Source organism: Crinia signifera, chromosome 4 (assembly GCF_055691185.1).
Source record: "Crinia signifera chromosome 4, ASM5569118v1, whole genome shotgun sequence".
NCBI lineage: Eukaryota > Metazoa > Chordata > Amphibia > Anura > Myobatrachidae > Crinia > Crinia signifera.
In genome coordinates, this window is record NC_139220.1 from 48603434 (window position 1) to 48616155 (window position 12722).

At 47.9% G+C, this 12722-nt stretch overlaps 1 protein-coding gene across 1 annotated transcript in view; it reads left to right on the forward strand.

Moving 5' to 3' along the window:
* The first annotated feature begins 4063 nt into the window (after nt 1-4063).
* The window catches only part of LOC146074039 (LON peptidase N-terminal domain and RING finger protein 1-like), a 78931-nt gene continuing 70272 nt past the window's right edge, over nt 4064-12722 (forward strand). Inside the window, exon 1 of the mRNA XM_083181735.1 lies at nt 4064-4816. Within this exon, the coding sequence (XP_083037861.1) occupies nt 4510-4816 (307 nt within the window). The 5' untranslated portion in view covers nt 4064-4509. The remainder of the gene's footprint in view (nt 4817-12722) is intronic.

The following is a 12722-nucleotide window of genomic DNA, read 5'->3' on the forward strand; positions in this document are numbered from 1 at the left end:
ACCTCAGGGGGTATAATTCTTTTGAGCTTGACCTCATAGGACGTGTAGCAGACAGTGGTGGGGCTTCCTCCGCCAGTCTTGGTGGCCTCCTCCAACTCCATGGCCATTTTACTTTTCAGCTGCCTTTTGATGTCATTAAATCTCTTCTTGACATTTCTGACCAGGCGCTTGTGCTGACTGATAGCGTTCACCGCCTGGGTGATGTCCTTCCACATAGCCCTTTTCCGCTGTGCTGTGGTCTTGTGGTGTGTTTTCCCAAGTAACCAGTCAAACACAGGCATGATAGCCCGGACAAGTGCAGCATTTTCCTCGTAGGAAAATCTGACCTTTCGGCCACTTTTTGTGCGGCCAGCTTCTACCTCCTCCTCCTCCTCCTCATTTTCTACTCCAGCCATGTACCCCTCCTCCATGCCAGTGTCTTCGTCCTCCACACATCCATCTTCCTTCACCTCTGACATGTGGCCCTCCTGCAGCTGCTGTGGGGTATGGTCAAGGTCTTGGCTATAGGATGGGGATGCCAGCGGATCCTCCACCTCCTCCTGCTGGGGCTGGACGGCCAGGGCCTGGTCTGGGGCTGGCCTTGCTGTTGCCATGCTGCCTGCCACACTGCTGCCTCTCCCACTTGGCTGGCTGCTGCCACTGCTCCCTCTGCCACTTCTCCCTCTGCCACTTCTCCCTCTGCCACTGCTCCCTCTGCCACTCCTCACTCTGCCACTGCTCCCTCTGCCACTCCTCACTCTGCCACCAACACCTCTTCCTCTACTCACACTGCCACTGCTCCTCTCCATGCTCCTTACTTCCTATCAAAGAGTGAAATGGCGCCAGTGCCCCTTTATATAGGGGGTGTGATGCATAATGGAGGGGACAGAGGTGGGCCAATAGGTTAGGGCACATGTCTTCAACCTGTGGCCCTCCAGATGTTGTAGAACTACATGTCCCAGCATGCCCTGACAGTTTTGGCATGCTCTCATAGGAAAAAAGTGGCAATGCATGTTGGAACATGTAGTTTCACAACATCTGGAGGGCAACAGGTTGAAGACCCATGGGTTAGGGGGTTCTTAGTCATGCGGAGACAGTTTTGTAAATCGCACTCCGGTTGGTCCAAAACTCGCACATGACCGGCGTAATAAATCACACTTTTTTGTGACTTAAATTCGCACCACTTCGCCGCAAATCGCACCACTTCGCACTTTTCAGCCTCCAAAGCGCATCCCATTAAATATGTGAATTATTACCAAAAAATGCGATTTTAAAAAGGGCGAATAGCGGCGATGTGGTGCGATATAAAAACATGCGCATTTATCTCAATCCATAGAATGTCACCCACTGTGTCTAGATAGATAGTCAATAGGTTGACACCAAAAGATTGACATACAACAGGTTGACATAGTCAAAATTTCGACACAAGCAAAAGCTCGACATGGAAAAGGTTGACATGGTTCCACAATTTCTTAAATTTTTTAGATTTTTTTATAATTTGACATCCACTTGGAGTACAGTATGCCAAGCAGAGTGAGGCACCAAGCCTAAAGCATGGAGAGCAAAGCGAGCCGTGTGAGGGTACGTGTTACACTAATTTGAGTTTATGTTGACAGATGTCGTCATTGACGACTCATGTTGACATTTTCATGTGTCCACCTGTTTTCATGTCAGATGTCCTTTTTGTAAGTGTCCTTGTGGTTCTTTCATTGTAGCAGGATTCTATCGCACAGAGGTCCCACGCAATTTTTACCTATGGCCTGAAGCCAGATGCAGTCTGCGTGTATCTTATTGGAAGTCCGATCGGCCAGTCACCCAAAGCAGCCAGTAGAGGTTGGGGTACAACGCATGCGCAATACCAAAGAAGCTACTGCACGTGCGCCAGTCATGTAAACATGACGGGGGTCAGGACCGGCAGCGGGGACCAGCTTGGAACCTGTGGTGGGGTCCAGCAGCAGCAGCAGCAGCAGAGGGGGGGGGGCATTGCAGCACCCCCCTTCTCTACAGGGGTAAAAGCCACCACTGGTCTCACGTATGCGTGCTGTGACCTTTCTGCATGCGCAGTCATTTGATAATCGTCTGGCCTGCGGATTGGCAGCTGTGTGATCAGGTCCATCATTCCAGGTCAGATAGCAGTGTAATTTTCCTCACTACACCACAAAATTAAAAAAAATTCGGGAGATACACTCCTAGGTCCTGATTCTGGTCTGATCGCTTCCCTGCGCGATCGCACAGGGGAGTGATGTTAAGCTACTGCACATGCACATAAACTTTTATGCGCATGTGCAGCTGCTTTGTGCGAGTGGGTACGGCAAATTGATTATTCGCCAGCCCGTTTGCACATAGCAGTGTGGGAGGGGTCGGCGGCCATGGGCGTTCCTGTGGAAATGCATCAGTGACGCGGGTGCTGGGGCAGGCAACTGATGTCACCAGATGTCAGCTGCCCGCCCTCTTCCCGGACAGGGGTGAGGGGTGATACCAGAGAGTGTCTTAGATCTGCGACCACTAGAGAAATAATTCGATGGTCGGCGACCATCGGATGATTTCTGCCCTGCATGCAAGCTGCGAATGGATGTTTATTTATTTATTTACAGTTTCTTATATAGCGCAGCAGATTCCGTTGCGCTTTACGGTACTTGTGTATCATAGCGGCGCCCCCGATGTTGGTCGTACGATGTTTTTATCGAATCGCATCGCATGCCATACACCATACGCACGCCACGCTTCGGGCTCAGTGGCTCGCTGCGCTCACCACACTTTATATTCTCAACTCCACGCCGACGTGGATAGTGGGGGTATGAAAAGGTCGTAGGACGCGTACCGCCGCCCCTCACGGGCTCGCTTCGCTCGCCACGCTTCGGGTTCACGTTTATAGTGGGGGGGTGGCGTGGGGGTGCATTTAACATTGTAAGCACCCATTAGGGTGCTTATACAATTTATTATCGCATCGCATCGCATTGTATGCCATATACAATGTCATACAATTTTAAAATTGTATGACATTGTACAACATCGCGCGATATCGCATCGCATCGCATACCATTGTATGCCTTATGGTATACGATGCGATGGGCGCCGCTATAATACACAAGTACCCGCTTTACAATAGTAAACAGTGATAAAACAAACTGGGTAACAACAGACAGACTTGGGGGTTAGAGGGCCCTGCTGCAAGCTTACAATCTATGCAAAAATCCGCGTGCAGGCGGCTGGCGAGCGTCCGTGAGGGCGGTGTTTAGATGACCTGCAAAGCTGCGAATTACCATAGGAATAGACAGTGCATCGTTGTGTTTTACAACCATCAATGTATTTTCATTGATAGTAGTTTTACCATTTGACGGCAGCATTCCGATTTTTACTGGCATCGAATGGCAGTAAATATGTTCCGATGGTCCTGCCCCCCAGCCACCCACAAAGCAGTGCTTCTGTGCCCTCCAGCTAGCCACACTGAAGATGACTGCGCATACGCAAATCATTTGAATTTTTGTTTTCAAATTCTTTTGATGCAATGGTCAGTCACCTTCGCATCGAAAGATTTGCTGTCAGATACCCACCCATCATTTGATGGTGGGCTTCCAATAATGTCCATCCCTACACCACCATCACTTAAACTGCGAATGCATCCCGGAAGTATATTAAAGCTTTATGCATGTGCGCTGCAGCTGCTGCATAAGTGCGAAAGTCGCCTGATTGGGATGTTTGCACTTCTGAGCCAGATGCTTTAACCTCTACACACAGTAAATACGAATTATGTTTTTTTTTCCCCTTAAAGAATCTATAAAGCTAGCTGAGCTTTATAGATTCTTTAAAGAAAAAAAAAAAAAACCCCACACTGCACTTCACATGGATACAGCAGCAAGCACCATATAAACGCTGCCAAGCTGCTTATGGCAGGCTGTCTGTGGCATAATACCACACATATAATCATATCTATGTGTAGTTACATCCACACAGACCACCCCATGGCAGTAATCCATCCTCCCCCTCCCTCCTCAATTTGTGAGCATTATGAAACACAGGATCCTGGCTGTTTCACAACAAGGGAGGGGAGCAGGGCTGCAGCCAATGGGAGGCCGCCCTGCCGGGACACGTGACCGCAGACTTTATGTAATGGTACTGCACATGTGTTGTTATATCAGGGTTCTATTTTCCTTTTGTGTTGTTACTTTGTTCCTCCTGACACAGTGGTTGGTTATTAGGAAGGGACAGTGTGCTGTGTAGCTGGTGCTATGAAGAAAGCAGCCTCTAAGCATCGCTCCTTATGCCTCAGTACAGGGAATTGTTAGCAGCACCAGCGCAGACCAGTAGTTTTTTTCTAGGTATTTATTTCTCTCACCTATCTTGCCAACGTCAGGATGGCATCAGCTGTTCTTTGCACTGGATGCCAGGACTGAGGAAATCCCCTCACCAGCTGCTGACCCCAGGATGCACCCCTGCTAGTTACAGATTAGTATATACTACCTCTGCTTCTGCTGCTCCTTGTCTTTCATTTATGCCATCTGGCTATTGTTGAATCACTTCCTCCACCTTATGGAGCTATTCAATTGCCTGTGTTGCCAACAGTCCCTCTGGGACCCAGTGACTGTACCCTGTGGGCACACTTTCTGCAGGAGATGTCTCAAAGCATCGGCGCCAAGCAGGTGCTATGCCTGCAAACAAAAGCTAAAGATCAGGGGTTCCCATGACTTGAGGTGTAACACCCTCATATCCAACCTGCTGGAGAAGTGCCTGAGCACAGAAACCAAAGTAATCAGGATCACAAGGGACCTGGAGGACTTGATCTCCCTGCAGCAGTATGAAGAGGCCGGGAAGGTGGCCTGCAAAGGAATTGTGATGGGTAAGAGAACCTTAAAGAGTTAAAAAGATGGCACATCTTGTGTGTTGTTTGACATGAGTTTTTCATGTTTTTTTGTAGCGATATTAACATGGACCCCCAATACTGTAGCGTATAGCTCGCTTTGCAAATTATATTATATAGTGCATACATATTCTGCAGGGAATATTTGAACATTCCCATCAGGCCCTGCCCCAGTGGAGCTTACAATCTATATTCCCTGCCACATGTACACGTACACATATTCACATAAAGGTGCATACACATGGTGGAGATATATCGCTCAGTGCCTCTTTTTCATCAGCGACTAGAGATGGTCGCTGATGAAAGAGAACCTCTGCCGGCGGTGCCGCAGAGGTAATCAGCTGGTTGCAGTAGCAAGCTCCTGCGACCAGCGATTAGAACAGGGCTGAAAACGGGAGCGCACACCCAGCGATTTATCACCGGGGCACACTCCCATCACTGGCAATGTGGTCGCCAGCGACCATATTCCCAGCGATTTCAGACCCTTTCGCAGCCATGTGTACACGGCTTTAGGGTTAAGTTTGTTGGGAGCCAATTAACCTATGAATATATTTTGGGATTGTGGGACGAAACCCATGCAAGCACCATTTTGGTATGGACGAGTTACAGGTTTATTATAAAGATTTAAATGGATAATTATTACAATCTTTTCTCTTTTGTTTTTTTAACACGTGAGAGCCTGCCAAGCACTGTATATTCCTAAAGGGCTACTAAGGACGCAAGAAGCAGGCGGTGATATAAATACAGGGAGGATTGTGCAATTATATTTTATTGGTACTCTTTACTTAGAAGGGCGCCCACGATTTTGATCGTGGGCATCGTTAGTAAAAAATCTCGGGCATTGAATGCACTAAAAAATCGGGTGCGATCAACTGACGAGATGCCCGAGATTCCCCATAGGGAACAATGTTAAATGTCTCAATTGACCCAATTTTCCTGTTCAATGCCTCAATTGACCCGATTTTTCCATAGGAAACAATGTTAAATGGGCCACAGAGGCCAAATAGGCACCCTGAAGTGTATAATGGCCACCCGAATTGTTAACGCCACCCCACGATCAACGTCAACCCGATGCGTGGCGAGCGCAGCGGTACGCGTCCTACGACCTTTTCATACCCCCACTATCCACGTCGGCGTGGAGTTGAGAATAGAAAGTGTGGCGAGCGCAGCGAGCCATCGAGCCCGAATCGTGGCGAGCGCACGCGGACAGCTGTGAAGCCCGCGAGGGGACGCGGATACCTGTGAAGGTATCCGCGTCCCCTCGCGGGGCTCGCTGCGCTCGCCACGCTTCGGGCTCGGTGGCTCGCTGCGCTCGCCACACTTTCTATTCTCAACTCCACGCCGACGTGGATAGTGGGGGTATGAAAAGGTCGTAGGACGCGTACCGCCGCCCCTCGCGGGCTCGCTGCGCTCGCCACGCTTCGGGTTGACGTTGATCGTGGGGTGGCGTTAACAATTCGGGTGGCCATTATTCACTTCAGGGTGCCTATTTGGCCTCTGTGGCCCATTTAACATTGTTTCCTATGGAAAAATTGGGTCAATTGAGGCATTGAACAGGAAAATCGGGTCAATTGAGACATTTAACATTGTTCCCTATGGGAAATCTCGGGCATCTCGTCTGTCGCATCGCACCTGATTTTTTAGTGCATTCAATGCCCGAGATGGCCGAGATGGGCGCCCTAAGTAAAGAGTACCATTTTATTTAGGCCAGTGGTGCTATTAAAGATCATCTCATGGTATTTTGCAGAGCTTCTCAAACTGAGTGCGCAAATGCAGGTGCGAATGTGCGCACACTGACTGCGCAAAATATGCAATTGCTTCAGTTGCCTGGATTTGTATAAACGCGACACCCCAAGCTTTTGTGTGTCCCAGCGGGTGCATCCAAAGACTAAAGGTGGGCACGCACTATGTGATTTTACGTTCACGATATCATCGTGCATATCGGTCAGTGTGTACCCACTATATCTTTAACGATGTGTGCTCCCACGCAACCTCTGTCGTTTAAGCAAGCATTCAAATCTGATATCGGCAGTGACTGCAATTATTGGCAGTGATGTCACTAAACGAGATCCTTAACGATATTGTTTAGTGTTTAACCCGCAGGTCATTCTTTTTGCGGTACCGCTGCTATCGTTAAGGATCACACAGGCCACTCAGCCTGGCCGCAAGACATAAAAGGCTGGAGATATTTAAACTGAATATGGGATCGCAGACGCAGTCGGAGAAACACCCTGAAAATGGTTGCAACCTGCCTGCGTTTTTGCCGATGCTCATCGTTACCTCTCCTCGACTCATCAATCACTTTGCGAATAAATCCATTCTGTGATTGGTGTTGTAAGACCATGGTGGCACATACATAGTGTGTCTTATCTTCTGTACCAACTGGCCAATATATCTGCCTTTCAATTACATGCTCATAAAGGGGTTGAATCTATTAAACCGGAAGGGTGTGAGTTGCCGTTCGGGTGCCATTTTCACTCTGAAAACGGCGCTCGAATGAACCCTAACTCCCAGGGCCAAATTGGCTGAAATTTGCTCGCACCCCTATGGAGGTGCGAGCACTTTTTTAGCAAATTCGGCCTGCCGTAAAGTGCGCCCGTTGTCATGATGATTCGCACTCGGTGAATCATCTGCGCACATCGGGCTTAATAGGATCGACCCCATAGTGTGAGCGAGTTGGCAGTTGTGTATCATTGACTATGTCAGTGAGTTATGCACACATATCATATCAGCCCTGCCACACAGCCGATGGGTGATACATCGGCACATCGTGCTGTGTGTACAGGCTGTTTGCCGAACACCCGAGCACTTTCTGCAGAGGTCTCCAGTGACTGACGTAACAACTGGATGGGCACCCAGCTGTGACATCTTGCACCACTCAGGGCAATGTTCATGACGTATGTATGCACTTACTGATCGTCAGCTAGGTTGGCAGATCGGCCCAGAAGACCAATACGTTGGCACAACGTGTACCCAGCATTAGATGAATGTGCAGTTGGCTGATAATCGCTGATGGATATCCATGACTGAGCACAGGTAGTTTTTTTTAGAACATGAGTCATTTTGGTTAAAACGATCTATTCTCAAGCATGGATATACTTTAAATCCTGGACTGTAAGGACTAAGGGTCCGATTCATATCTGATCGCATGGCAAGCCAATGTTCATTTAAGATGCCACCCTACTACAGTGAAATCCCACCTTGAGAATCATTATGCTTGTTGTGCGAATGAATGTGTACGGTTACACATCTGTTCGCAGCCGTGCAGATATGTCCAAAACCTATGTAACCGGCTCCCCATTGAATGATTTTTAAACTGGTCGCAACTTATCACAGGAGCCACATAGCTGTGGACTTACTCGGTGGTGCGGTGGAAAAAGGCATATCTGGCCTGATGCTGACATCACACACCTTCCTCTACAATGCTCAGACATGCCAAGCGTTTTCCCTGACCCTCCCAGCATTTTCCTAGGCACGCCTGCGTTTTCCCTGACCCTCCCAGCGTTTTCCTAGGCACGCCTGTGTTTTCCCTGACCCTCCCAGCGTTTTCCTTGGCATGCCTGCGTTTTCCCTGACCCTCCCAGCGTTTTCCTTGGCATGCCTGCGTTTTCCCTGACCCTCCCAGCGTTTTCCTTGGCATGCCTGCGTTTTCCCTGACCCTCCCAGCGTTTTCCTTGGCATGCCTGCGTTTTCCCTGACCACCCCAGCGTTTTCCTAGGCATGCCTGCGTTTTCCCTGACCACCCCAGCGTTTTCCTAGGCATGCCTGCGTTTTACCTGACCCTCCCAGCATTTTCGTAGGCAGGCCTGTGTTTTCCATGACCCTCCCAGCATTTTCCTAGGCACGCCTGCGTTTTCCCTGACCCTCCCAGCGTTTTCCTTGGCATGCCTGCATTTTCCGCGGAGCTTGGCTGTGGCTGATAGCGCCGGCTCTTATCTGCCCACCGGCACACACGCGATCTCTCAGCCGGCACCATCCCCTGTCCTATTTCTGTCTCACTGCTGCCCAGGGACGTGTTGTGCTGCTTAGGTAAGCAGTATCTGTGAAAAAGGGTGCTGTGTGTGGCAATTGTGGAGGGTGTGAGCTGTGTATATGTTAAGTGACAGAGGTGTGTGTATGTGTAAAGTAATAGAGGTGTGTGTATGTGTAACGTAATAGAGGTGTGTGTATGTGTAACGTAATAGAGGTGTGTGTATGTGTAACGTAATAGAGGTGTGTGTGTATGTGTAAAGTAATAGAGGTGTGTGTGTAGGTGTAAAGTAATAGAGGTGTGTGTATGTGTAACGTAATAGAGGAGTGTGTATGTGTAAAGTTATAGAGTTGTGCACTGTATCTATGTGTTTCTGTAAAATAAGTGAAGTATATGGGCCAAATGTACTAGCCTCTGCGTTCAGTAGTTGTGCAGGATGCCGGCTGAACTCGAGGTTCTTTTAAAGAGGCAGACATTTACAAGGCAAACCTATCCCTTGTAAATGATTGCTCTCTTAAAAAAACCTAGGAGTTCAGTCGGCATCTTCACAATCACTGAACACAGCCTAGTACATTTGGCCACAAGTGTACTTTTTTTAAGTAGAAGAGGTATGTAGGCAGACCCTGTGACAGCTTGGTGGAGCCAGCGACGAGGGGGTATGTGGCAAGTGCTGCTTATGCAGACGGCAGCTCCCACACCTGCCTGTCAGCACAGAAGCAACCCGGACCCAGCTCTACCCACAGACACCCTCGTCGCTGACTCCACCAAGCCAGCGCCTCACCAACCACTAACCTCACCGCACGTCACTGGTTTTCCCGGACCCTCCCAGAGTTTTCCTAGGCATGCCTGTGTTTTCCCTGACCCTCCCAGCATTTTCCTTGGCACGCCTGCGTTTTCCCTGACCCTCCCAGCATTTTCCTAGGCACGCCTGCGTTTTCCCTGACCTTCCCAGCGTTTTCCTAGGCACACCTGTGTTTTCCTTGACCCTCCCAGCATTTTCCTAGGCACGCCTGCGTTTTCCCTGACCCTCCCAGCATTTTCCTAGGCACGCCTGCGTTTTCCTTGACCCTCCCAGCGTTTTCCTAGGCGCACCTGTTTTTTTTTTTGCACTCCAACTAAACGACCGGTTTCCACCCACAAACGCCTACTTCCTGTCAGTCACCTTGCGAAAGGAATGCTTATGTGAATTTATTTACAAGGTTTCCTGACTAATTATGCAAAGTTTAAACATTAGAATATGTTTTCGGGATGCTTAATCAGGGTGCTGGTGGTAGCTCCTTTCCCCAAAATAAATGTAGAACACGGTATTGAAAGTTTTCTAAATGTGCATACACACTGGGTGTTTTTGCCCAGCGAATATGCACAGCAATGATGCCGAAAATCGCTGGGCCGTCCAATCGTTTTTTCATCGCCAAGCCATACGCACTGGACAGCTTTTGAGCTGAAAGCAGCCCAAACTGTAAAAGTGAGTTACTTTCAGCTCAAAATCACCCAGTGTGTATGGGCCTTTAGATGTTTGTGCAATTTTAATGCTAGAATAATTGTCTGGCTCAGTAAAGGTTATGTTCTGGATAGCTCGAGGTGCACCTGTTCAGAAATTAGCATATGAAGTTATGAAACTCCCAGACGCCTACACAAGCCAGTACGAGATCCGTGTGATCTTTAGTCTGAAAACTTGTTTATTGCAGATTACATGCTGAGTTAATGTTATGTAACAAATTTAATAGACTACATAACCAAATGCTTTCACTGCCTGGTAAGAGTGTTATGACAGGTTGTTTTCGCTGCCTTTTTACCAATGTTAGGGCCTACGGTATTTACAGTATACTGGGACCTTATTAGCCCCTCATAATCAAATCAAATTCCTTAATTACCAGAGCAATACTGAATGCTCTAGCACAGTGGTTCCCAACCTGGGCGGTAGTGCCCCCTGGTGGGCGTTCTTGATTTCCAGGGGGGCAGTGAAACAAAAGGGGGCGGTGGACATTTTACGGGACTTTAGGAGGGCAGCGGATCCATCGGAGAGCTTAGGCAGGGTTTCTTCCTCCTTACATGGCTGCCGAGAAGAAGCTGGCTGCTGGCTGCCTGTAGGGGAAGCAGAAGCATCATCACACAGCTCCTCTCATGCAGAAGTCAAAGTTAACATTGAGCTTTGAAACCGTTAAGGTGGGTACACATGGAACGATGTCGGAAGTGTTCTGACATCGTTAACAAATGTATCAAATCGTTCATCGTGCATACACACGGAACAATTTGATACACTTGACAAAAGACTTGTCTATGATCTTCCTGCATGCAGGAAAGATCATAGACAATCGTTAAGGATTCACAGGTACGCGCATCGTTAACGATGCACGGAGCGATTTGAACTTTCTTGAAGCGTTTGTACTATGCCGTGACACCTGTATGCTGCAATTCCTTGCTTATGCTGATTACCTGGTAACATGTTTACCTGCTACAAAAGAAAGACCAATACATCATCTTATCAGCACTCTCTTGATTAGGCAACCCAATGTAGTGTATTAGCACATTAGCACACCCCCTATGGAGACTGGCCACACCTCTAACCTAGAATTTCCTCGGTGTGCCCTTCATGCACCAATCCGTCACTGGTTAGCCCTATGCAATTCATGTCCACGCTGCAGACTTCATATGCAATACAACTGTAGTAATGGCCTCTACTAGAGAAGCAGGTGTGTTTTGATGTACACTTACCCTTTTATGAGTCATGCTCTCTCACTAAAACACAGGTTCCCTCATCTTTGGGTGTTGTATTACCCTGTCAAAAAGCTTCATCTCTCACCTACAGATTATTCATGTTTGGTTTTAGTCATTAGTCTAAGAAAATAGCCTGAAGTGCGGAGCCTTCTCACTGACACAAACGAACTCTGGTAAACTCATGGACTCTATAGAATGTTAAATACCGTAGTTACACATTTTACCCATTCCAGCAAGAAGACCTAGGGCTGCATGTGGCCCTTCGCCTATGGCCTCACCTTACTTTATGTCCTGACCTCGGCTCTTTCAAATTTGTTTTTCTTCTTGGCCCTTATGACCAGTTGACCTTAACATTAGAGATCAGCCATCACTGATGTACACTGTTCTAAAATGGTCTCCGGGTGATAGATAGACCGTATATGGATAGTCAATAGGTTGCCAGCGTATGATGTGTATTAGGTTGATGGGTACAAAAATTTAACATGACAATGATCGACGTCTAATTTTTGGGCCTGAAAAAAACTTGTGTCGACTATTGTCATGTCTGCTTCTTTAAACTTGTCTTACCCACTGTGAACCTTCATCTGTCACCCTTTTGTACCTGTCAACCTAAATACTGTGGGGCAAATTTACCAAGATGGGAGTTCTATTGAAGATGGGGTGTTGCCCATCGCAACCAATCAGATTCGATCTTCTATACCACACCTAAAAAATAAAAACTGCAAAGGTTTTCCTTGTGCGTGTGCCGTGAGCTTGATGCTGTTTGATGAGTGATTGGATGGTAGGATGCTGCTACACCCATGACAAAAGTAAACTGACTTGTTCCAAACTTCTAAGGAACTATAATCGAAAGTGTAGATTGATTAATAGATTGAATAGATTAATCTACTGCTAGCACTGAATTCATACATTAAAATCTTTGAAGTGTGTCTCTGATTTTTCTTCTGCCTCTGCTAAAGTTGCTTCTGCTGAACTGACATCAAATAGACTGCAGCTCAAACAGAACTTTAGTCCCAGGCATAGTAAATGTACTACAGAGCATACTGTTGATGGAAACAAGCACTATAAAGTGCATCTATGTTCTGTCAAGTTTTCCTGCTTTGCCCATACCTCCCTGCTTTGCCCATACCTCCCTTGGGGGTCCCCATTCCGGCAGGACCCCCATGCTGGAATGGGGGCGTGGCCTCAGGGAAAGGG